The sequence below is a fragment of the Dermacentor albipictus genome, chromosome 10 (assembly GCF_038994185.2).
Source record: "Dermacentor albipictus isolate Rhodes 1998 colony chromosome 10, USDA_Dalb.pri_finalv2, whole genome shotgun sequence".
In the NCBI taxonomy this organism is placed as follows: Eukaryota; Metazoa; Arthropoda; class Arachnida; order Ixodida; family Ixodidae; genus Dermacentor; species Dermacentor albipictus.
In genome coordinates this window covers 5,211,508-5,235,487 of record NC_091830.1, presented here as the reverse complement: position 1 = coordinate 5,235,487, position 23,980 = coordinate 5,211,508, and the positions used below count along the sequence as shown (strand labels likewise).

The 23,980-nt window shown below is 48.4% G+C and overlaps 1 protein-coding gene across 4 annotated transcripts in view; it reads right to left on the bottom strand.

The window, feature by feature from the left end:
* The window catches only part of Gpa2 (Glycoprotein hormone alpha 2), a 166,611-nt gene that overhangs the window by 16,013 nt on the left and 126,618 nt on the right, over positions 1–23,980 (bottom strand). For all 4 annotated transcript variants that reach the window (XM_070526746.1, XM_065454451.2, XM_065454452.2 and 1 more), the window contains exon 2: positions 16,511–16,621. In XM_070526746.1, coding sequence (XP_070382847.1) covers positions 16,511–16,621 — 111 coding nt within the window. The remainder of the gene's footprint in view (positions 1–16,510; positions 16,622–23,980) is intronic.

Sequence of the window (23,980 nt, the reverse complement as noted above, 5' to 3'; positions counted from 1 at the left end):
AGGAGCCAGTCCAAAGACGCACACCTCGACAATGCAATATGCAGTAGGGTTTTCATTTCATTTGTTCCTCAGGAAGTCATTACATACAAGTAGGACATACGAGTGTGTTATACACAAGCATTTCAGAAACTAAATTAAAGAACAAGAGAACAGAAGCAAAAGATTTCAGACGCATAAACTTAATCAACAGGGCATAGTGTGTTTTTTGCAACCAAGTCTCCCCACCTCAAACTGCCGAAGTGCGCAAAGTGCACCGAGCGGCCAGACAAGTGGCAATTTGTCGTGTATTCGAGGACTACTTTCATGCTCGGAAAAACACTTTTATGTAGCACCTATTGAGCAACGGAAAGCTGTATCGGGAGTTTTTAGTATTGCCCTACAATTTTCTCAATGACACTTTTCATCTAGTCATAATATTTCAGAAGATGGATAATTAATTAAGACTATGTAATTAGGCCGAATGCAAAAGTAATCTGAGTATCTCCAAGCGACGGCAAACAACATTACCCTGGTTCTGTCCAGCTGCGGGGTATCCGCATATCTTTAACATATGGCTAAGTCTCGTGGGACACCCAGCATTGGCGGCGAGGACTTACGGAGTCGCCATCTGTCAGAAGCGCCTCGCTTGCGTAGTATGACGAATAACCCGGCGCTCTCCTCATAGGTTTGGCTGTTGGCGCTCAATAGAAACACCACGCCGGAGCTCTCCTGGGCATTTCTGTGAGTACTCTCAAAACGAGAGAACTTTTCACCGTCAAAATAATAATCACGAGCAAACGCAAAGCGCAGAATGGTTTACAGACACTATCTATTTACCGAACACGTACAGTGAACGCCAACTACTGGCGGTTGCCACGATGGAGTCACCCGAACCGGCTTCTAGCGTGAAAATTCGGCAGACGCTGAGAGTAAACTGTGTGAAATGTGTTCTTCATAACAGAATGAAGCGTCAATGCAGCGATCGCATGGGTTCGCAGCGACAGACTGCGCGTTTACGTGCATGTCCGCGCACAATGTTTCGCTTTTGCAGCGAGGGCGTTTTAATTCGCACAGTGCCGTGAGCTTTAGGAGGCAGCATATGAGCATTTGACAGTACACAAGTAATCATTATTGCGTGGACACTATCGGAGCTGTTCAAAAATAATTTCGTTATATCTAGGGACTTCGACGCTTATGGCCGTCGACTTGTGCTGTGCCGTCACGACGATTCAATTTTTTTTTTGTCTTGGGTGTTTCACTATCATTATTTCCCAAATTGTGTCGCACTTACGTTTATCGCTCTTCTCAGGGAGCAATTGCCCGCTGTTTCTTTTTCTAAATCCCGTACAATTCATCGTTTTGGCGATACACAAGCATGGTCATATGTCAAACCTTTTTGTTAATGTGATTTTCACTGTACCCTCTCCATTCCAGACAACTTGTATCTAGCATCAAAACGTTCATAGAACAAAGCTTCATGACATTAGCCGGGCCACGCGCGCGGGCAGAAGTCTCAGTGAGCGCTTTCTGCTACTCACCGCGAACATCGCAGCCCCGTCGTCGCAGCAGAAATCTTCCTCGCGGAAGTGCTTGCTACACACCCTAGTTGTAGCCGATGGCTGCTTGCTGGCTCTAAGTTTCACCATTTGGTTTCGCAATCCAAGCTTCGCACAGCTTCTTGTCCAGCAGGTACGTGTGAGTGCTGACACCGGACTCCGTTGTGTACGTCTGGCATTGCGACACCGAGCAGTATTAGCCTACCATGTTGGACGCCTTCAAAGCCAGCCGCTACCTATTAGAAGGCTTTCAAGTGTGATCGAGCCCACACCCGAAGCGGGAAAGCCTCCCCACTTATCAGAACCACAGCGCAGGTGGGACATTAAACTTTCGTTTTCAGCTCGCTTCGGCGCTTCCGAATCAGCCGACGTGGCCGCTGTGTCCACGTAATCCTTCTTATCACGTCACGCCGACGGCGGCGCCAGAGAGAGATAAAATATTTATTTGGACCATCGGGGTCGTTGCTCTTGACGTCGAGTGGCTGGTGTCCTCGCTCCAGGACTCCACTGGCCATGGCTGCTCGGCATACTTGCTGGACGAGAGCTTCTTGTCCCGCCAGGGTATCGCCGATCAGCTGTACCTCCCACCGCTCTAATGACGTGCTAGACGCCAGCGTTTCCAGTGGTGGAGTTCGCCCCCATTAGTGTTAAGCTGCCTGTGTCTCAGTTGTGGGATTTTTGTTTGAACAACTAATGACGATAATTTTATCCTTGCGTCACCGAGGTGATCAAGCGTGATATTACGTGATGTGATGTAACAGATATAGCCAGCTTCGGAAATCAGAACTGTAAAGTGCAACAGAATCCGCATTTCTTTTCTCCCGTTGGAAAGAATATCGAAGTTCAGTGATCCATACTCTATTTTGTCCACGTGAAAGGGAACAAACGCCACACTAATTGCGTGGAAAATGCCTGTGCGTTCTGAATAGGTGCAGTTCCAAGTCTTTTTTCCAAGAAGTGGTGCTTTGAGATCCCGATCAATGATGACGACGATGATGATGAGTTTTTTACATGCTGGCGGTTCCTCTTTAATAAACATTAAACCTTTCTTTTTTCTTGAGGGCAAAACAACAGTAACCACGGGGAAGGACTTCATGAGTTTGTCACATGCCGTACACTGGCGTTGGGCACACAAATTTTAAGGGGTGGGGGAGGTGAGGCGGGGGGGGGGGAGGTCAGGACATCCAGACATGACTCCGAATCTGCGCATGATTGTAAAGACGGCTGCAAAACAGCACTAATGGAAGGCAATATTCTGACGGAATCTATTCTGGTTGAGAAGAATGAACGAAGATAAACAAAACAGAAGCAAACCAAGATTGAGGAATTGAAGAAACTTGGCGTTTCGTGCCCCTCCACGGGAACGTTGAGTACAAGGCTCTCGTATGGAGGCCGAAGCGCCAAGTGTTAATAGTTTCATCTTTCTTTCGGCGTGACCGTTTTGTTTTATTGCGTTAGTAACTATATATGAATATATGGCCACTCCAGGCGCATTTCCGCCGCCGTCGTCGCCGTCGTTGCCGTCGCCCTGATATCCCGTATAAAGACCAAGTGCGATAACATCGTCACCGCGCGCCGTTTGTTGTATGTGCGACTGAAAGCGTGCGAGGGGGAGCCGTCAATGGTAAAGCAATCTCGCGTTCGCCAGGCAGGAAAGCGGGGAGTCAGGGCGCCGCCTTCCTCCATCCCTTGCAAATCTCCACGGGGGGGGGGGGGGGGGGCGCTTCGGATGAAGCTGCGACTTTTTTGTTCGCGACAGTAATTGCTGTAATATAATGCACGTTGGTGACTTGCCCCTGCCCGAAAGACCACTTCAACAAGGCTGCCACAGTTTTGCTGAAGCTATATAATTGCATTTTGCCCCACATGCTCACTCATAGCGGGCTCCGCTTCCTCTTCGGGAAAATGGATACGAAGCTTCGCATCGTCTGCGCATGTTTTATAACGAGCGAAAGAAAAAATCCTGCTCGAAAATCATCTTTACGCTCACTGTGCACCTTCGCCTGAACGTCTCGCATTGAGGTCGGTATTCTCAGGTTACCCTTCATGGTATACCGCTCGCGTGTAGCTGCGATTAAAATACTGCTTATTTAGAAATGAGAAATAGCGTACAGGGAAACATTAAACTTGAGCACCGTGACCTCGCGACGATTGAAAAGTAAAGGAAACGCGAAGGAAGAGCTCCGCGCCAGCGCTTGAACGCGACGAAGCTGTTTCAGACTGCTGGGTATACCCGCTGCAGTATAGCTCGCTGGCTGGGGCGATTTGCTAATGAGCACGTGATCGCGGATTCGGTTCAGTGCGTCGGAGGCCGCATTTCGATGGGGACGAAATACGAGAACGCTCGTGTACCGTGCTTTGGGCACAGGTTAAGTAGCCGCAACTTGTCAAAATTAATTAGGAGCTCTCCCCCACGGCGTCCCTTATAACCCACTGTTCAGTTTTAGGAAATGTTACGCTCCACAACTTAATTTTCTATTGATATGTGCGATAGTCGCAACGATACTGTTAAGTTGTCACTTGCATGCTGTTTAGCTGTATCTGCCTCATAATGACTACCTGAGCCTCAGTCAAGCTGTTTATACATCTTATAGCTTAATTAGCCACCCAGAAGTGTCTCGTAAATAAACTGTATTGAATAAGAAGTTACAGAGGCACTTAAGCCTCCTCCTGTGCATGGAATGCTAAAGCAGTGTGACTCTTTCGCGCGATACTTTTAATTTGGTCACGTGCTCGGATGGGCAAAGTCAATTTCGGGGTTGGCCACCGAAATTTTATGTGTGCATAGCTCAATTTTGAGTGTGAGCCAGGTCGATCTTGAACGCGGGTCAACTCATTTATCGATTTGGGCTAGGTCAGTCTTGGGAGTTGGCACTCAAAATTTGAGGTTAGTCCAAGACGATTTTAGGAGTAATCGAAGTCGGTTTTGAACGTGGGTCAATTCAATTTTCGAATTTGGCAAGGAAGGAAGGAAGGAAGGAAGGAAGGAAAAAGTGGAGAAGGAAAGGTAGGGAGGTTAACCAGTATGGCTTAACCGGTTTGCTACCCTACACATGGGAGAGGGATGGGGGAGATTAAAGATGGGGAAGGGGGAGAGGGAGAGAGAGCACATATCACAGCACACACACATCGTCCGTTGGAGTCCATCATTCTGGCATGGTACGCGACGTTACTCTCACAGCCGCTTGTCCAATCCCGTCTCTTTCAAAAACCGAAGTAGTCCCTTTGTCGCCTTCACCTGCGATATATTCTGTCGGCGGCATGTGAAAATCGTGTCGAGCGACAATGGTCTACTGTCAAGGCGCGCTAGAACAGATGCCAGGGACTGTCGCTGAACGTTATAGTCAGGACAGTCGCACAGAACATGTTCCAGCGTCTCCTCGCAAAGACAGGCATTACAGAGATCGTTGTCGGCCATTCCAATGCGGAAGGAGTAAGATTTGGTGAAAGCCACCCCCAGCCATAAGCGATAAAGCAGGGTCGCCTCTCTTCGACGCAGTCCAGATGGCATATAGAGATGCATCAAAGAGGGCAGGTGGTATTGACGGTTGCTCTGGGTGGTCTGGCTGTTTGGTGTGCACCATAGAGATAGCGTGATCTCATGTGCAAGCACTCGAAGTCTGCTAGCTGCGTCGGATCGTGAAAGCGGTATGGCCTCTTCTTGTGCGTCTTCAAGAGCTGCCCGAGCGGCATTATCGGCGTCTTCATTTCCAGTGACGCCGCAGTGACTTGGCAGCCACTGAAACGTCACATGGTGCCCTTTCTCCTGTGATGTATGGAGTAGGCATCTAATATCGAATACGAGCTGCTCGAATGGCCCGCGATGCAGAGCTGATAGTACAGATTGTAGGGCTGCCTTTGAATCGCTGAAGATTGACCATTGCCGAGGTGGCTCCCGATTGACGACACGAAGTGCAGCGCGAAGAGCAGCTAGTTCAGCAGATGTCGATGTTGTTGGGTGGTCAGTCCTAAAGCTGATGGTAATAGCTTTTGCTGGGACAACCACAGCACCGGACGAACACTGGATGTTTGTGGAACCATCGGTATAAATGTGTTCCCTGTCCGCGTACCTCTCGTGCAGAAGAAGCAGAGACAGTTGTTTGAGCACAGGCGACGACAGTTCAGACTTTTTTCCGATTCCTGGTACACTGAGATGGACTGTAGGGCTGATAAGACACCAAGGGGGTATCGATGGTTTAGATGCAGCGGTGAAGCCCGATGGCAGTTTGTCGTTGTATTTGATGATAGTTTTAGCGAATGATGATTGGTGCCTGTCCGAAAGTAGTGCTGCAAGGTGGTGATAGGTGGCACGTGCAAAATGTCTGATGTGCGTTCTCAGGGCTTCCACCGTAATGTGAGTTCGCATTGGATGGTCCCGAGCAATCGCAATAGTTGCCTCTGTTGAGGTGCATCTGGGCAAACCAAGGCAGACTCTGAGTGCTTGAGCTTGTGCTGCCTGCAGAACACGAATATTTGTCTTGCAGGTGTTGGTCAGTACAGGTAGACTATATCTTAGAAAACCGAGAAAGAGAGCTCTGTAGAGTTTAAGCATTGCGTCTACTGACATCCCCCACGTCTTTCCTGCCAAGTATTGAAACAACTGGGAAGTCGCTGTCAGGCGCCGTTTCATGTAGGCCACGTGCGGGCTCCAACAGAGGTCTCGGTCAATTATTACGCCAAGGAATCTGTGGGTTCGGACATAGGAAATAGTCCGCCCATTGATTGAGATGATATAAGGCGTCATCGGTTTGCGAGTAAATGCTACTAGTGCGCATTTTTCTGGTGATATGCTGAGACCCTGTTTACACAAGTAGTTCGATGTCAAAGTGGCCGCTCTTTGAAGTCGCGCACGTATCTGAGGACGTGTGACTGCCGAAGTCCAGACACAGATGTCGTCAGCGTATATTGAAATTTTGATGGTAGTTGGCAAGTACTCAGCAAGTCCAACAAGAGCAAGGTTGAATAGCGTCGGGCTGAGAGCACCACCTTGAGGAACGCCCCTGCTGGTATAGCGTCGCGTAGTTGGGCCATCGTCAGTTAACACAAAGAATGATCTTGCAGATAGGTAGCTTGCAATCCACAAAAAAGCTCGACCACCTAGGCCAACCGTCGCAAGGGCGTCGAGAATGGCCTCATGTAATACGTTATCGTATGCCCCTTTCACATCTAGGAATAAAGCTGCAGATAAACGCTTACGGGACTTTTCGTGCTGGACATAGGAAACGAGATCCACTACATTGTCGATAGAAGAGCGGTCACGTCGGAAACCAGCCATGGAAATCGGATAAATCTTGTAGTATTCAAGGTACCATTCCAGGCGGCCAAGGATCATCCGTTCCATTATCTTTCCTACACAGCTGGCCAGCGCTATTGGGCGGTAAGAGGTGAGTTCTAATGGGGATTTGCCCTGCTTTAAGAGTGGCACCAGGCGGCTTACTTTCCATTCGTCAGGAACATTTCCCTCCTGCCATGAGGAGTTGTAAAGGCTCAACAACTCTATCCGTGCGGACTCTCCGAGATAGCACAAGGCCCGGTATGATATACCATCCGGACCCGGAGATGATGAGCGCCTGCAGAGAGCTAGAGCCGCTTCGAGCTCCTCCATTGTAAAAGGAAGGTCCATGCGGCCATCACGTGAATTGGGGACGTCAGCTCGGGCTGGAGGATCTGGACGAGTAGCTTGGTCTGCGATCCGCGCACAAAAGTCTTCTGCGACATCGATGTCTTGCCGCCCTTGGAAAAGCGCTAGCGCCTTGAATGGGAAACGCCGTTCCGGAAGGCAACGCAGACCTTGCACCGTTTTCCATATGTGAGACAGTGGCTTGCGGGGGTCGAGTTTCTGGCAAAACGTTGCCCAACGTTCCGACGCTAATCTATCCATACGACGCTGAATCTTCTTTTGCATCCTCCTGGCTGCCCTAAGGTCATGAATTGATTTTGTACGCCGATATCGACGTTCCGCCCGGCGACGAAGCGCTCGAAGGCGCTCTAATTCTATGTCGAAGTCATTCCGCGTGGAAGAGGTCGTCATCATGCGAGTGGCGTTTTGCATCGTCATTTTAATCGTTTGCTCTAACCCTGATGGTAGGCCCTCGCGGCAGGCATCTTCCATCTCAGATTTGAAGTTGGCCCATTGAATCGTCCGAATGGTATTCCGTAAGCCTGATCTAGACGACAAGCCTTTGATGTTCAGATAGGTGGGAATGTGGTCACTCCCATGTGTCTCAATGTCTGGAAACCACTTCACACATCTGGCGAGAGAGTTGGAGACGAAAGCAAGGTCGAGGCAGCTGCCGTATGTCACGCCGCGAAGAAAGGTGGGGCTACCATCGTTCAGGAGAGTAAGGCCATAGTTGTGGGCGATGCTTGCTAATCTTCGTCCTCTTGCATTTGTCCGTGTACTTCCCCATGCTGGATGGTGTGCATTGAAATCTCCTATGATGACCCATGGGGCGGGACAAACACTCAAGATATCCGCAAATCTTTTGGTATCGAAATTGCAGGAAGGCGATATATACACGCCTATGAGAGTAAACAAGAGTTTGTTCCTTTTAACTGTGATTCATATATATTGATTGTCGTCGTGGGGAGTAATTGGTTGCAAAACATAGGTGAGTTCACGACGAACAAAAATGACGATTTTGCTGCATGCACCATTTGTTGATGACATGATAAATTCGTATCCTGACAGTCTTATTGATTTCGACAAGTTGGGCTCACAAATGACGATGAGGGGAAACAGATTGGTGTACACAAACTGCCGAAAATCTGAAATTCGTGATTTTAGCCCTCTGGCGTTCCATTGGATGATGGACGCAGCCTTGACTTCTTTCCGGAAGGATGGGGTATGGGTAGCCATCTTTCTAGTTGAGGGATGCAAGCACTGGGCCTAAGGCGTCCAGCACTTTAAGTGCGTTTTGAGCACAGGGTGTCCCGATGTCCACTAAAATTGCTCGAATGGCCTCCATGAGAGAACGTAGCACCGAGATGACTTGGCGGTCTGTTTTAGGTGAATCGTCCATGGCCGGAGAAGGATCAGGTGGGACCCCGACCTTCTGAGGTTCCTTCGCAAGGGAGCGGCTTGGTAGCGTAGGCCATTCCTCTGAAGATAGAGTCTTTTCTGCTTCCTTCGTGGAAGTGGTGGGCCTTGTCGCGGAGTGACTAACTGGCACCGCAGTGGAGTGGGTACTGTCACTTCGCGCATGCGCCTTCTTCGAAGACGTACGATGGCGCCTACGTCGTCGCCGACGCCGGACTACTTCGGCTGCCTCCCTGTGGGCAGAATTGTCTCTGGCCATTTGCTTAAGAACCGCGCGCTCCCTCTTGATGCGGGGACAGTCCTTCGAGGAGGCCGCGTGAGGGCCGCTACAGTTGACGCACTTTAGGACCGTGGCACCGCAGGTCTGTTCTGCATGAGGTTCAGCGCAACGGGGACACAGTAGCGAGTTGGGACACACGCCTTTGACGTGGCTTAGCCTGAAACACTGATGGCATTGAAGCGGCTTCTGGATGAATGGTCGAACCGGATGACGGAAATGTCCGACTTTAACGTGGGATGGGATACAATCCCCCTTGAATATTACTTTTACGCAGCGCGTATTCCCAAGACGGCGCACTTGCGTAATGATCGTGCCTTCGTATGCCGGCTTGATGAGGCTAGGTAAGTCATCATTGGGAATGGCAATGTCAATGTCGTAAATCACACCGGCTATGGATGTGTCGTCGATCGGGATAAAGGGGCGCATTTTGATTCCGTCTAGCTCTGTGATTTCTTGGAGTTTTCCAAGCGCACTCGCGTTGTACACGTCTATGGCGAGTATATTCTTGCGTGGATTTATTCTTATGTCTTTAATTTGATCCGGCACCGCACACTCCAGAAAAATGGATAGGGCTTGCCTGTTCAGCAATCGTAGGTTGCTTGACGGTTCTGTCGGCATAAAGATGATGACGTGTGGCCAGCGCGCAGGCCTTGTCTTCACAGTCGTTGTGCTCGCAGGAGTTGACGGCGCTGTGTTGGCGATTTTTCTCCTCGCCCTCTTACTCCGGACGGGTATGAAGCCGTCGTCGGATGAGTCGTCTTCCGACATAGAGTACAGCTCGGTGTCTTCGGTGTCACTGGGGGAGCCAACTCGCTTCCTTGCGGTTGACGGCCGTGATGACTTCTGGCCAGGCGGGTCTCTGGCATGCTCCGCGTCCATGGCCGCAAGACGGGGAGGCGAGGCACCTCGAATAGCGAAGATTTCACCCAAAAATTCACAGAGCACAGAAACAAGCGTTCTGCCAAGAAGACACTTCGTCGTCTTTCCTCGAATTTGGCAAAGTGAGTGAGTGAGTGAGTGAGTGAGTGAGTGAGTGAGTGAGTGAGTGAGTGAGTGAGTGAGTGAGTGAGTGAGTGAGTGAGTGAGTGAGTGAGTGAGTGAGTGAGTGAGTGAGTGAGTGAGTGAGTGAGTGAGTGAGTGAGTGAGTGAGTGAGTGAGTGAGTGAGTGAGTGAGTGAGTGAGTGAGTGAGTGAGTGAGTGAGTGAGTGAGTGAGTGAGTGAGTGAGTGAGTGAGTGAGTGAGTGAGTGAGTGAGTGAGTGAGTGAGTAAACTTATATTTGGTCCAGCAAAACACGATTAAACGCGCACCCGGCTAATCCCATGACGGGACTGACAGATCTCTTCTGCCGGCCCGATCGCGGGCGCGCTGGACGGCCAGGATTTGGTCCTCAAAGACGGGACTTCGAGGGAGCACGTCCCACTCTTCCTTGGTGAACTTCGGACCCAGCAACCCGCACTCCCAGAGCATATGAGGCAAAGTAGCAACCTCACCACAGGCCACGCAAGAACAATTCGGATAAACCTCGGGATATATGCTGTTAAGGGAAGCCGGATTTGGGTAAAAGTTCGTTGGCAGGAGTCTGAGTGTGACCGCCTGCGGCCTGCTTAGCTTGGTGTGAGGCGGCGGGAAAACCCTTCTGTGTAAGTAAAAGAATTTAGTAAGTTCATCGTGCGTTAGAGAGTCGCCCGATCCAAGGGCCGCGCGGTCGGTAAAACCACGCGCAGCCTCGTGGGCAGACTCGTTGAGGTTCAGAGGAACCCCCTCAATCGCCCCGACGTGGGCAGGGAACCAAAGGACGGAGTGTATTGAAGTGTCGCCGTGTTTGACCCCTTTCAGAATTTGAATTGCCTGCCGGGCTACCCGGCCTTTCTGGAATGCACTGACGGCCACTTTCGAATCGCTGTACACCCTTTCTCTCCGACCGTCTTGCATGGCGAGTGCAATGCCCACCTGCTCGGCCGCCTCGGGGTTCGTCGTCCGGACGGAAGCACAGTTGATGACTTTGCCACGCGTGTGCACGACGGAAAGCGCAAAAGCCTTGCCGTCTCGGTGTGCAGCTGCGTCCACGAAGCTTGCTTCGATTTTGTCCTTGTTTATTTGCTGCAGTATACTCAATGCTCTTGCCTTGCGACGACCTGCGTTGTGAACGGGATGAACGTTGCGGGGAAAAGGGGCGACCACGATCTTCCTCCCTATTTCTCTGGGGATTTTGGTGTTTTCAGCCAAGTTCTTGGTGGGTGCGAGTCCGATCTCCCCGAGGATACGCCTGCCGCCGGCGTGGTGCACCGCCGAGTTAGCTGGGCCCGTTCCTGAGCCTCGGCTATCTGCTCCATGGTGTTGTGTATGCCGAGCCGAAGGAGGTCGTCCGTATGCGTTCTGACGGGTAATCCGAGGGTTCTCCTGACGAAGTTTCTAATGAAGGCATTAAGCTTTTCCCGCTCGGCTCTGAGCCAGTTGTGAATGGCCACCGTGTAGGTGAAGTGACACAGGACAAAGGCGTTGATGAGCCGAAGCAGGTTGTCCTACTTGAGGCCACGATGTCTGTTCGTGACCCTTCGGACGAGGCGAAAAGCATTGTCGGTTTCCGCAATTATCTTACGTAACGCAGTGCTGTTGCCCCCGCGTGATTCGATAAACATATCCAGGACTCTGATGGTGTCCACCCTAGGTATCGAAGTCACCGCTCCGAGTGAACAGATGAATGTCACTTTCCGAGACTGGTTTCCAGCCCTTGGGTCTGCGACCTTTTTACTTTCTATAAAGCAGAAGCTCAGATTTGGTCGGGGAGCATCTGAGACCGGTGGGTAGCAGGTACTGCTCAGTGACGTCTACCGCCTCTTGCATGGCGCTTTCCACTTGCCCTTCACTACCGCCGGTGCAACAGATCGTGATGTCGTCGGCGTAGATGGTGCGTTTGACACCTTCAACTTGCGGCGTGCCCCGTGGGCCCAGGAGCACCTCGTCGGAGACAAAGTCACCGATCCGCAGCTTCGCTTTCCTCCCCGTCAGGAACGCACGGACGTAGTTACATAGTCTGGGGCCCAGCTCGAGGTCTGCGACGGAGGCTAGAATATATTCGTGGAGAATGTTGTCAAACGCTTTCTCGAGGTCGAGTCCGAGCAGGGCCCTGGTGTCCCTGTTATTGCCGTCGATGATTTGATGTTTGATCATCTTCATGGCGTGCTGCGACGAGAGGTTGGCACGGAAGCCAATAATGTTGTGAGCATAGATGTTGTTCTCTTCGAGATATCTGTTTAGTCTGTTGAGGACGACGTGCTCCGCCACTTTCCCGACGCAGGAGGTGAGAGAGATGGGTCAGAGGTTGTCCACGTTCGGAGTCTTGCCGGGTTTGGGGCAAAGTCAATTTTTTTGGTGTGGGCCACGGCGCCCGTCCGACGCTGTGGTTATTCACCGTGGGATTTGACAGTGCGAGCCATAAGAGGTCCAGGGCCGGGAACGTGACGTCAACACTTGGTCATGTATGCTTTGATGCCATCGGGTGCAAACGGCGGACGCTTGGCGGATTTCCCGCTTCAACGGGAAAATAATGCTTTCGTAATAAAGGGCATTGTGGGGACTATGAAAAAGTATGTGCTGTCAGAAGTGTGAGTCACTGGGAGTGCCCAGAAAGACAAGAAACACTCAGAGAGGGAGATGAATATAAGGCAGGCAGGGATGTTAACCAGTCAAGAGTCTGGTTGGCTACCCTACGCAGCGGGAAGGGAGAGGGGAAGAGAGAGAAGGGATAGAGAGAGGGCATAGAGACGTGCACGGACAATACTTGAGTCAAATCCGCTCGTACAAACCAGACGTTCTGAGCAAGCACAGAAGTACCGCTGCCTTCTGAGCCCTTGATCGCTGGGGACGGTGCTTTAGTACTGTCTGTTCACTCAGAGGACGATCATCTAATTTCGTCAATGTGTTGGACAAAGATTGTATTTGTGCTTGAAATTGAGGACAATGGCACAATAAGTGGTCAATGCTCTCCTCGCATTCACAAACATCATATTCAGGACTATCAGCCATTCCCATTATTGCTGAGTAGGCATTCGTGAAGGCAACTCCAAGCCACAACCGACACAGAAGGGACGCCTCACGTCGGTGCAGTCCGACCGGAGGTCTGAGTTACAGTGAAGGGTTTAGTCTGTGCAGTCTGGTACGCCTTGTACGTGCGGTATGCCACTATGCTAAGGAGATCGTGCGTGCTAGAATGCGAAGTTGTCTCGCAGCGTCAGTCCTTGAGAGAGGAATGGGGACGCAGCGGTCTTCTTGGTTTGACGACCGAGCTGTACTCAAGTCACAACAATAGCGCCGAGCACAGCCATTAGTCGTAGAGTGTGCTATCACGGATCAAATGCGCCTGCTATTCATACATGGCTCACCGTTGTACATTCCATAGAAATCGATAGTGTATTCGTACATTCGAGAATGTACAGCACTATTTCACGACGCACGCACAATCTGGCCCGACACGTCTCTTCTGCTTAGAACTGAAGACAACATCCAAGAAATTTCGAAAGCCGTACGCGCGTCTTGCTTAAGCGACAACTTGATAATAGTGGTAATCTGGTGAGAACAACCACGGCGAAAAGTCAGACGATGCGTAGCAATATATCTTTGCTATCCCCGCCAATCCCACTGCATGTGTACGGCAGGACGAAAGCATCTCCTCGGAACTCCATTCACCCTTATGCTGCGTCACTCGCCTGTATTGCACATCGGAGGGTTGACCGTGTTGACCGAATGAATCCCCACACCTTTATTCGACAACCACATATATAGAACGGATGGCGCGTAGCACCCTCTACAACTGTAACTTGCCTTGACTTCGGTCAAGGCTAGTCAGACTAAAGCCGCGGACGGTTTGCAGACAGTCCGAGACTTCATAACACTAGAGGAAGCCCATAGAAGCGTGAGGCAGCACGCAGGGGAATTCGCTCGCCGCTGCTGCCGCTCTTCATCACACCAGCATTCTGACAGCGAGTGTTCGCGGTCATTGAGCGAAATGTGTTCGTGTTTGGCTGTGCGTGCAGGACAACGTGCTCGTTAATTTATTTAGGAAGCGTATGTTTACACCCATTTATACAGCTAATAAAACTGCTAACCATACTTCGTATAGCTGTCTCATTATTTGCTATCGCAATGAACGCTTCCCCTTTCGGGCAAAACTGCGATCGTGTTATGTGTGCATTAAGGAATAGCAAAATACAGCTGATAGATATGGAGCCTAATTATTGCGAACACTTAGAAATATTTATGTTTATTTCCTTTCTGAGATGTCTTCTGATGAGCAACAGCACACTGATTATGTATAAGCGCTCGATGGGGGCAAAATGCGAAAATAGCCGTGTGCTTAGATTTAGGTGCACGTTAAGGTAACCCTGGTGGTATAAATTATTCCGGAGTCCCCCACTACGGCGTGCCTCATAATCAAGTTGTGGTTTTGACACGTAAAACGCCCTAATTTAATTTTTATCTATAAGCATTTTAGCTGTGGTACTTCGTCTGTTCAACTGCAGCGACAGCGCAACCCTTGCATGCGAACGGGTCAAGGCATTAAACTCCTTCCTGAAGCCATCCGCATTACCTCGCTGCAAGCACGTGATTTCCTTCTTTTCTTTGTGCGTGCGCTTATTCTACTCGCGTGACCAGCTCCAGGACGACGAATGACAGCAGTAGAATTAAGAACAAGCGCTGCAATGAGGACGACACTAAAACACTTGGACGTTACCTACAGCACCTCCTGGACTCCGAACCACGCGGAATTACCTCCACTGAAGCGTAAACACAACAGCCCACGGAGGAATCGTAAATTCGAGCTCGTAAACGGATTGAAATTAGCCTCTGACGCCGGCTAAAAGGGAGGTGCAGTGAAAAGGCAGTAGGGCATATATGGCAAGCAGGCTGATATTTAAACAGCTGCTGACGCTTGCTTCAGTGGAACGGTTAAGTAAAAATCAAAGTGGATTATATGAATGAACTTGAGGAAAGTGACCTAAATTCATAAATTGCGCAGTTTTTCAACGATCTACACCGGGTAAATACGTCGAATGACACCCGTCGCGGCAAACCTCGCTTTTTGTTTGCTTGCGTTCATTTCCTGAACCAATTACCAGTGTTTTAAACGACGGGATTCTAAGGGACATAGTGAGTAACACCCCTCCGCCATACAATTTGTTGGCTCTGGCGTCAATGCGGGAGCATTAAGTGGGACTAGTAGGTTTATGCTATTTATGAAAACGGCGCTAGCTTGAAAGCAGCGCATGAATGGCACAAACAGAGAGGTTTACAGGACCTGCTGCACTAAGCAGAAACCTGTATTTCTGTCTCTTTCATTCGTGTGGTGATCATATATTAACTCGTTCTCATGATCATTGCGCAGACTAATTGACCGATTGATAATGATTGTTCTCAGGGGCTTTCGTCCTTCGTGTTGGTTTTCTTTTCTATTGAAATGCTAAGCATCCTTTGCCTATTCTCAGCCTGATTGTAGGCTGCTTGTCAATTTTTGACACTGCACCGCATTTGGGATAGACACAGTTCGCGCAGTTGCTCGGCATACTCGCAACAAAACAGGCTGCGATTTTTATTTCTTTTTTACCGCAGTACAATACATCAGCCACGATGCCGTCGTAATTTAACCATCGTCGCTGGCGACGTCTTGTCTTTGTCGCCACACAAACGCTTCCGTCAAACGCACAATTGTTTGCCTTACATTGGCACGTCCCGCCATGTGGTAACACTTTGTGCAACCCGAAACAAAAGTGGAAAACCAGCTGCCTGCAGAATTGTTTGCGCACCATTAATTCCAACGGTGCGTATCAACCTTACTGCAACAAAAACGAATGTCGAATACAACTACGCGACATAATGCCCAAGGGAAGTAAAGTCCTTCTGAATGACATTTCGGGTAAATTCCGCCGTTATGGGCGGTTTAGTTGACGCCGAGCGCGCTCGCGTCCTCCTCAAAGCTATAGCCAAGGATTCGCATATTTAAATTGCCCGAGTGTGAATTCCTAGTGCGTTGTACGGACTTGTTCCACCGTCATTTATTGGGGTTAAGTGGCTTGTGTGTTGCATCTTACTACATAGTAAACGTGAACTCATGACATGCGAGCTTTTCGGCAAAAATAAATATAACAAACTTAACTGCTTTCCAAACAGCATGAGAGTATGCTCCTTGGTAGACGGAATAGTTTATCAAGAGATGCCCCTGATGCGATTGCAGGAGGCGCACTTGTACAACAAACAGCAAAAATCGCCAGTTCTTGGTGCACTTTAATGTGGTTCCACTGAAGTACTAGTTACTTTTCACATAAACTATCGTTCCGCGAACTTTCACAACGTCGAGGCGTATTTTAAGCATGTCGCACGGTATTATGCGAAATGCTTGTTCGTTACTCTTAATGCTTGCTTTCCTGATGGAGCATGCGCCATGGAAGCTCATAAGCCGTTTGCTTCGCCTAATTTTGTACGACTTACTCGAATGATGTTATTTCCTTAACGTCTCGTCATTGTCTATATTGTAGAGCAGCCTTCTGAGACACATATGAAGGAGGATTTCAAATTGAAGGCACTTTGCATAAAAAATAAAGCACGCGCAGCATCGTGCAGTGCAGGTGAACTGAAGCTCGTTGTGAATATTCAATACTCACCCACTTTGTGGCAGCCGGGCCTCTCCCAGAAATTCGCCTCGGCCCCTGCCAACGCCAGCATGGTCAGAACAATGGCGACGCACTGCTGCTTCCGAGCCATTAGCCGCCAATCTGCGAAACACCGACGAGAACATTCTCTTTCTGTTCATCCTTGTTGCATGTCTCAGCAGTTCACTTTTGTTCTTGGCACGGCAAATGAATGGAAAGCCATTTTACAAGCACATCTTACTTTCTTAATACGGTAACAATTATATGGACAGGCTGCCATTGGAATCTGAACCTGGCAACATTTAACGTCAGAACGTTATCTACTGAGGCGAGTCTAGCAGTGTTATTGGAGGAATTAGAGGGTAGTAAATTGGATATAATAGGGCTCAGTGAGGTTAGGACGACAAAAAAAGCATATACAGTGCTAAAAAGCGGGCACGTACTGTGCTACCGGGGCTTAGCGGAGAGACGAGAACGAGGAGTCGGATTCCTGATTAATAAGGATATAGTTGGTAACACACAAGAATTCTATAGCATTAACGAGAAGGTGGCAGGTCTTGTTGTGAGACCTGCCACCCTCTCGTTAATGCTATACAAATTGAAGGTAGTACAGGTCTACGCCCCTACATCCAGTCATGATGACCAAGAAGTCGAAAGCTTTTATGAAGACGTGGAATCGGCGATGGCTAAAGTCAAAACAAAATACACTATACTGATGGGCGACTTCAATGCCAAGGTAGGCAAGAAGGAGGCTGGAGACAAGTCAGATGGGGAATATGGCATAGGCTCTAGGAATAGCAGGGGAGAGTTATTAGTAGAATTTGCAGAACAGAATAATATGCGGGTAATGAATACCTTCTTCCGCAAGCGGGTTAGCCGAAAGTGGACGTGGAGGAGCCCAAATGGCGAGACTAGAAATGAAATGACTTCATACTCTGCGCTAACCCTGGCATCATACAAGATGTGGACGTGCTCGGCAAGGTGCGCTGCAGTGACCATAGTATGGTAAGAATTCGAATTAGCCTAGACTTGAGGAGGGAACGGAAGAAACTGGTACATAAGAAGCCAATTAATGAGTTAGTGGTAAGAGGGAAACTAGAGGAATTCCAGATCAAGCTACAGAACAGGTATTCGGCTTTAACTCAGGAAGGGGACCTTATTGTTGAAGCAATGAACGGCAATCTTATGGGCATCATTAAGGAGTGTGAAATAGAAGTCGGTGGTAACTCCGTTAGACAGGATACCAGCAAGCTATCGCAGGAGACGAAAGATCTGATCAAGAAACGCCAATGTATGAAAGCCTGTAACCCTTCAGCTAGGATAGAACTGGCAGAACTTTCCAAGGTAATCAACAAGCGTAAGACAGCTGACATAAGGAAGTATAATACCGATAGAATTTAACATGCCCTCAGGAACGGAGGAAGCCTAAAAGCAGTGAAGAAAAAAAATAGGAATAGCCAAGAATCAGATGTATGCGTTAAGAGACAAAGCCGGCAATGTCATTACCGATATGGATAAGATAGTTCAAGTGGCTGAGGAGTTCTATAGAGATTTATACAGTACCAGTAGCACCCACAACAATAATGGAAAGGAAAATAGTCTAGAGGAATTCGAAATCCCACAGGTAACGCCGGAAGAAGTAAAGAAAGCGTTGGGAGATATGCAAAGGGGGAAGGCAGCTGGGGAGGATCAGGTAACAGCAGATTTGTTAAAGGATGGTGGACAGATTGTTCTAGAAAAACTGACCACCCTGTATACGCAATGCCTCATGACCTCGAGCGTACCGGAATCTTGGAAGAACGCTAACATTATCCTAATCCATAAGAAAGGGGACGCCAAAGACTTGAAAAATTATAGACCTATCAGCTTACTGTCCGTTGCCTACAAACTATTTACTAAGGTAATCGCAAATAGAATGAGGAACACCTTAGACTTCTGTCAAGCAAAGGACCAGGCAGGATTCCGCAAAGGCTACTCAACAATAGATCATATTCACACTATCAATCAGGTGATAGAGAAATGTGCGGAATATAACCAACCCTTATATATAGCTTTCATTGATAACGAGAAAGCGTTTGATTCTGTCGAAACCTCAGCAGTCATGGAGGAATTACGGAATCAGGGTGTAGACGAGCCGTATGTAAAAATACTGAAAGATATCTATAGCGGCTCCACAGCCACCATAGTCCTCCATAAAGCAAGCAACAAAATCCCAATAAAGAAAGGCGTCAGGCAGGGAGATACGATCTCTCCAATGATATTCACAGCATTGGAGAAATCCTCCTGAAAAGTCGCGGACAGCAGCATGCGAAAAGCATGCCAAGAGCGAAAGAACTGCACCGGGAGAGCAGGCCCGGCCTTTACTACGGCCCCTACTGCTCCCCATGAAAAATCAGTGGTGTTGTTTTGAAGGCAAGAAAGGTTTAATCCTACGTGAATGACTCAGCACCAGCGCCGCAGGCACGAGAAAGTCCTTCCGACGTACCTTCAGACACAGCGATCAGCAAATGGGGCGTCCATACCCACTGCCTCACCGTACGGGCAGCGAGCGTCAGAGCGTAAACAACCTCGACCCCTAGGGGACAAACGCATGCAACACGAGCAAAGAAACTTCTCCTCCATAGTGCCTACGCAAAGGCATATATTCCAGGAGCAGAAGCCCTCAGATTTTCTCTCTCGCGCACACTCTTACTCGCGCATGAGCAGAAACGTCCGGCGCCTCCGAAAGTAAGTCCCGCTGTACTTACTAGCAATTGTAAAAATGCACCCCGTTAACTCTACTGTGGCGTTCAAATCCCTGCAAAATGGCACGGAAATAAATGCAGCTTACGCTTGTGCGTCTACTACATGTGGCGTGCCTGCTCAGCACACCGCTCAAAGCAGACAAAATAACCGATGGAGCGGTGAATATTCTCCAAGACATGCTTAGCATGAGAGGATTTATGTAGGACTTTCCCAGGAGGTCTCCTATAGGGGGGCGCCAGAGGGCGCGAAGTTCATGGCCGCCGCCTTTCGTGCTCTGTATCATTAGTTGGCTGCAGCAGTGGCGACACTCGGTTGGCTCCGGATGTGGTGTCATACTTCGCGAGCACACGCAACTCGAGATGCATATTGGCTCCACGCATAGACTCCTAATATTGTTCTGCATAAGTTTCGCCAAGTAAGTGTAGCCTAAGTGGAACGAAGAGTGTGCTTTGACATACTCTGCGTCGCCAATTCTGTTGTGGAATGTGCAGCTGACGTCGGTGAGTACTAGGAGCTACGCGTCTACTACTCACGTCTAGTACTCAGCTGGCGTCGGTACTAGGAGCTACGCGCACGCCGTGACAGGCTGTTGAAAGCGGCAAGGAGGTGGTGCGCGGCTTAAAAACAAATGACGCAAGGTTGTGTTGTTCTGTCAGACTTGCGAAAGTTAAAATGTAGAGAAAACATTTTTTTTAGGCGATAACGCAACGCTGTTTTCAGCCCATCACTACTTTCTATCAAAACTAACGTTTACCTTCCACAAGGCTTAGTCTGATTGCGAGTATTTTTTTAACATTTCCGCAGTCATACGGGCTTGATTTGGTAGTCAGTTCCCAGTTTTTTTTATCTGTTGTGCTATCTATGTAAATTAAAACGCCGTATATGAAGTACCAACAGCGTTTTGTAGAAGTGACATCTTCAACTTCCACTAGGCTCTCCCTCTCTCTCTCTCTCTGGGCGCGAAGATGAGTAGGACGCACACCTATGTTCTAAGACACATCCGGCACACAAACAGCCTTCTGACTGTGACTTAGTCCCCCTACTCGAGCCATACCTGCACAGTATTTAAGAGCAAAGCGGGAGAGATTAAAGCGAGTCGGAGAATGGACAGAATTTGAGGCAAACTGACAAGGCGTTCTTCCTAGACGTTCTCTTTCTCTCTCTCCTAAGACAGGGCCTCCACAGGCCGAATTGAGGCTGCTCCCACGCTGCGCGCAATTAGAGAAATCAAGTACGTCTGGGGCGCGAAGAGAAGTTTCCACTCCCATGCCTCCTCCTATATAACGCAAAGCCCTGTTGGCGGCAATTCCCCATTGGCGACGTGCAGCGCCTGCCTGATGGATCCGGTGTTCGCTGTTCGCGTAATTACAGTGCGCGCGAGGGCTAAGCCCACCTAGCGTAGCCCCCTTTTATCTGTCCGGCCTCTTCGCACTGTTTCCGGCTAAGATCCTACCGCAAAGCACTCGCGCCTCCATCGCGCTGGTCATTCAGCTACACCGTAATGCAACTACAATGTGGCCTGTCTTTATCCGAAAACGTGACCCTGCTCTTCCTTTTTTCGTAGCTCCATCTTCAATATTTTTTTCATCTGCAGCGAAATAATGACCGCCAAGGAAAGGCAGAAATTTTCTTTGAAACAATCACTGTCTTCTTTCTGCTTTTCAGGCGGAATGGTCGTAGCGTTCTTCCTTGCGGATGTTCCAAGTGGCATTATACAAGTTGTGGGAGGAGAAACGTTTCTGCACCTTTACCCGACGTCGCAAAAAGGTTTTGATATTCTCATATATATGGTTAGATGTCTCAACTACCACCGAAACAAAAACGACAAAGAATTTTTTTGTGTGTGTGCGACAGATTGCCTGAATGCGTTTGACGCAACTTCATTTTATTTTTCTGACGTTAACACAATATAAGCCACATAACTTAGCGCAAAACACATCCAAGCAAGACATGCTCAAACGGAGAGATGATTTGTGCATTATTCAACACGTCATTGCTAATTAGTTGTCTAATCTCAAGATATGTGGCTTTTTAAACATCTAGCCACGTGACTGCAGTTATCCCTAAACCATCATGGAAAGATTTTGCGTGCCATATCTTTGACATTTCTTGGATATTTCAACTGAAAAAAAAAGAGTAATTGCCACGTGACGCGTGCATCGGTCCTACCTGACGTGCGCCATTCCCTCTAAACGTGTTTGAAATCTGGCTTCTCCGCAGTAAGACACGCTGCAAGGAGGAGCCCACTTCTCCGTTTCCCTAGCGTTGGGACGTAGGGGTGTGCGAATATTCGAAACTTTCTTTTAATTAATCAGATATTATGCTATTTGATTCGATCCTCAAATCGAACAGTCACCATCATCATTATTATCATCATCATCGTCATCATCATCATCATCATCATCATTAATTATTGTCCCTTAAAGGCCCCTGTCGGGGTATTTCCCGACAGAGGCCTATCCCGAATGTGCATATTCCCAAATGTGAATAATTTTCGAATAACTTGCATCGTCACATGTGCGCCATCCAGGGATGCTTTAATTTGAAAACTTCTTGGCATCACCAAGCAAGAACATAAAGCATAGACGACGCATATTCCACTCATGCCATAAAGAGTTACATAGAGCACGCGGCCCGCTCAAGGAGCCAGAATTTCCCAGCTTAACTGCATTCATTCGCACTCAAATTTCACTCGTAAAAGACATTTGCCAAAAGATATTGTTATTATCGATGTTGCAACTGTGTGCTCTCCTGGGATTAAATTTGAACAAGCTCTATTGCAGCACGATTTTATATAACAGTGACACCGGGCCCTATAACGTAAAGCTATTCCAATATGTTTCTATTCCAATTTCCTGACGTCAAATTTGCGTAACCACCGACGCAAGCACCGGGCGGTCACCCATAGGGTTGTCTGAACAGACCAATCAAACGCTCTCCTCGTTCATAAGAGGTCCCTTTTGTTTGCTTGAAAAACGAATAACATTGCCTACACTGAGCGGCTTGTTGTATCTAATTGGCTGACAAGAGGCGAGGAGAACGCTCAAGTGGAGAGGGATTCACTGGGGCAGAGCCAGTGCACTGAAAACTGATAACCGGATGAAGAGGGTGGTGCCGGCGTCTGCGATTGGTCGGCTTTCCCTTACTTAGCTTGTGGTGGCTGGTCGAAAATCGCGGCGGCATGCAACGGAAGCTTAGAAATGACGCTAAAATTGACCCTCAGCAAAGAAGAGTTGGCAGAATGAGGTATTAAACGTGTCGAAAGTGCTTAAAAACGTTACACGGTCACGCAAGAAGTTTTATTATACGCAAATACACCCATGCTCTCCGGCAGGTGCGAGTAGCCAGCGTCTCAGCGATCGGCGGCAGCTATCTTTTATTCCTTTCGGAACGGGGCAGCCTGCGGCTATTCCGAAAAAAATTCAGTTTTGTTCGGCATATTAATGCATCTTTATCGCGTACACGTCACTTTGACGCGGTGAGTTCGTGCAGTTTTGTGACGTCGCGTGACAGGCAGGTGAAGTGGGTGCAGCCCGAAAACTTTTTACCAATAGCCGAGGGCTAATGGCGAAAAGGGGTCGAATCAGAAATAACTGTTTTTTTTTCTGTCAAATGATGCATAATCAGTGTGCACACATCATATCAGATGGGGAGGTATTGCGGTTTTTGTAACGTCGCGTGACAGACAGGTGAAATGGGGGGTGGTCGAAAAAAGTTTTTGACCAATCGCGGAGGGCTGATAGCAGAATTGGAATAGAAAAGTTTGGAATAGTTTTACGTTATAGCGCCCACCATCTGGACCAACCATTCCCACAAAAGAAAAAGTGCTTTTTTTCTCTGCCATCGCTGGTGTGAACGTGTGAACTGTCATCGTGGTGTGAATGTTAACAGGATCACGAGGCTGCTTTTATTGCAATAGCAATTATATGAACACTCCAAGTGGAGTTTTCCCGTCGTCGACGCCTGAGGCACCGTATATCACTAATATTTCTCATACCAGGTCTTAAATTCTTGTAAAACTGTTCCTCAAAAGTTTGCGAATGGGACACCACAAACAAATGTCATGAAAGAAAACACCGGCAGCGTATGACTTCCACCTTAGATCTTCTCATACTTACACATTAGAAGTGCGAAACCAGAACAGAGCTCAAACCTTGAAATGAAGTAATTTTGTTGGCGCGGCTGTTCACTAGCTTCGGCCCAGTAAAGAGGCTTATGCCCAATACGAAAAAGTGGTGGTCAAGTCGCTAAGAAAGACGCTGGCTTTAATTAATAAACCTACAAGAAATTGTCCGATGGCAGAGTTCAGAGAGACGACCTCTAGCACAACAGCTCGTGTGTACTTAACTTACGTTTACGTCAATTCATACTGCCACTGCAGCAACGAGTCTAACACTTCGTGTAATATTCTAACATGCTGCTATCGCATTCATTTCGCCCTCATGGTAGAACTGTGATATTTTTAAACCTTTATTCTGATAATGAATGACCACGTATGCTCTCAAGAATCATGCTTATTTGTTTATAATGCTTTATTCAAGTGTTCATTAAGTCGTACTCCTTGATCTTAAGTATTATCGCAAAACCTTTCTAATGCACCGAATACTCCCTTGTTAACTATGCCGTAATGGTAAAAAAGGCTGTTCATTAGTCGAAAACTATTGTAAAGTATTCAATATTCAGTTCAATTAGACTAGCTCCTGGCAATATTCGACTGGTATTAGATTTGGTCTCAAA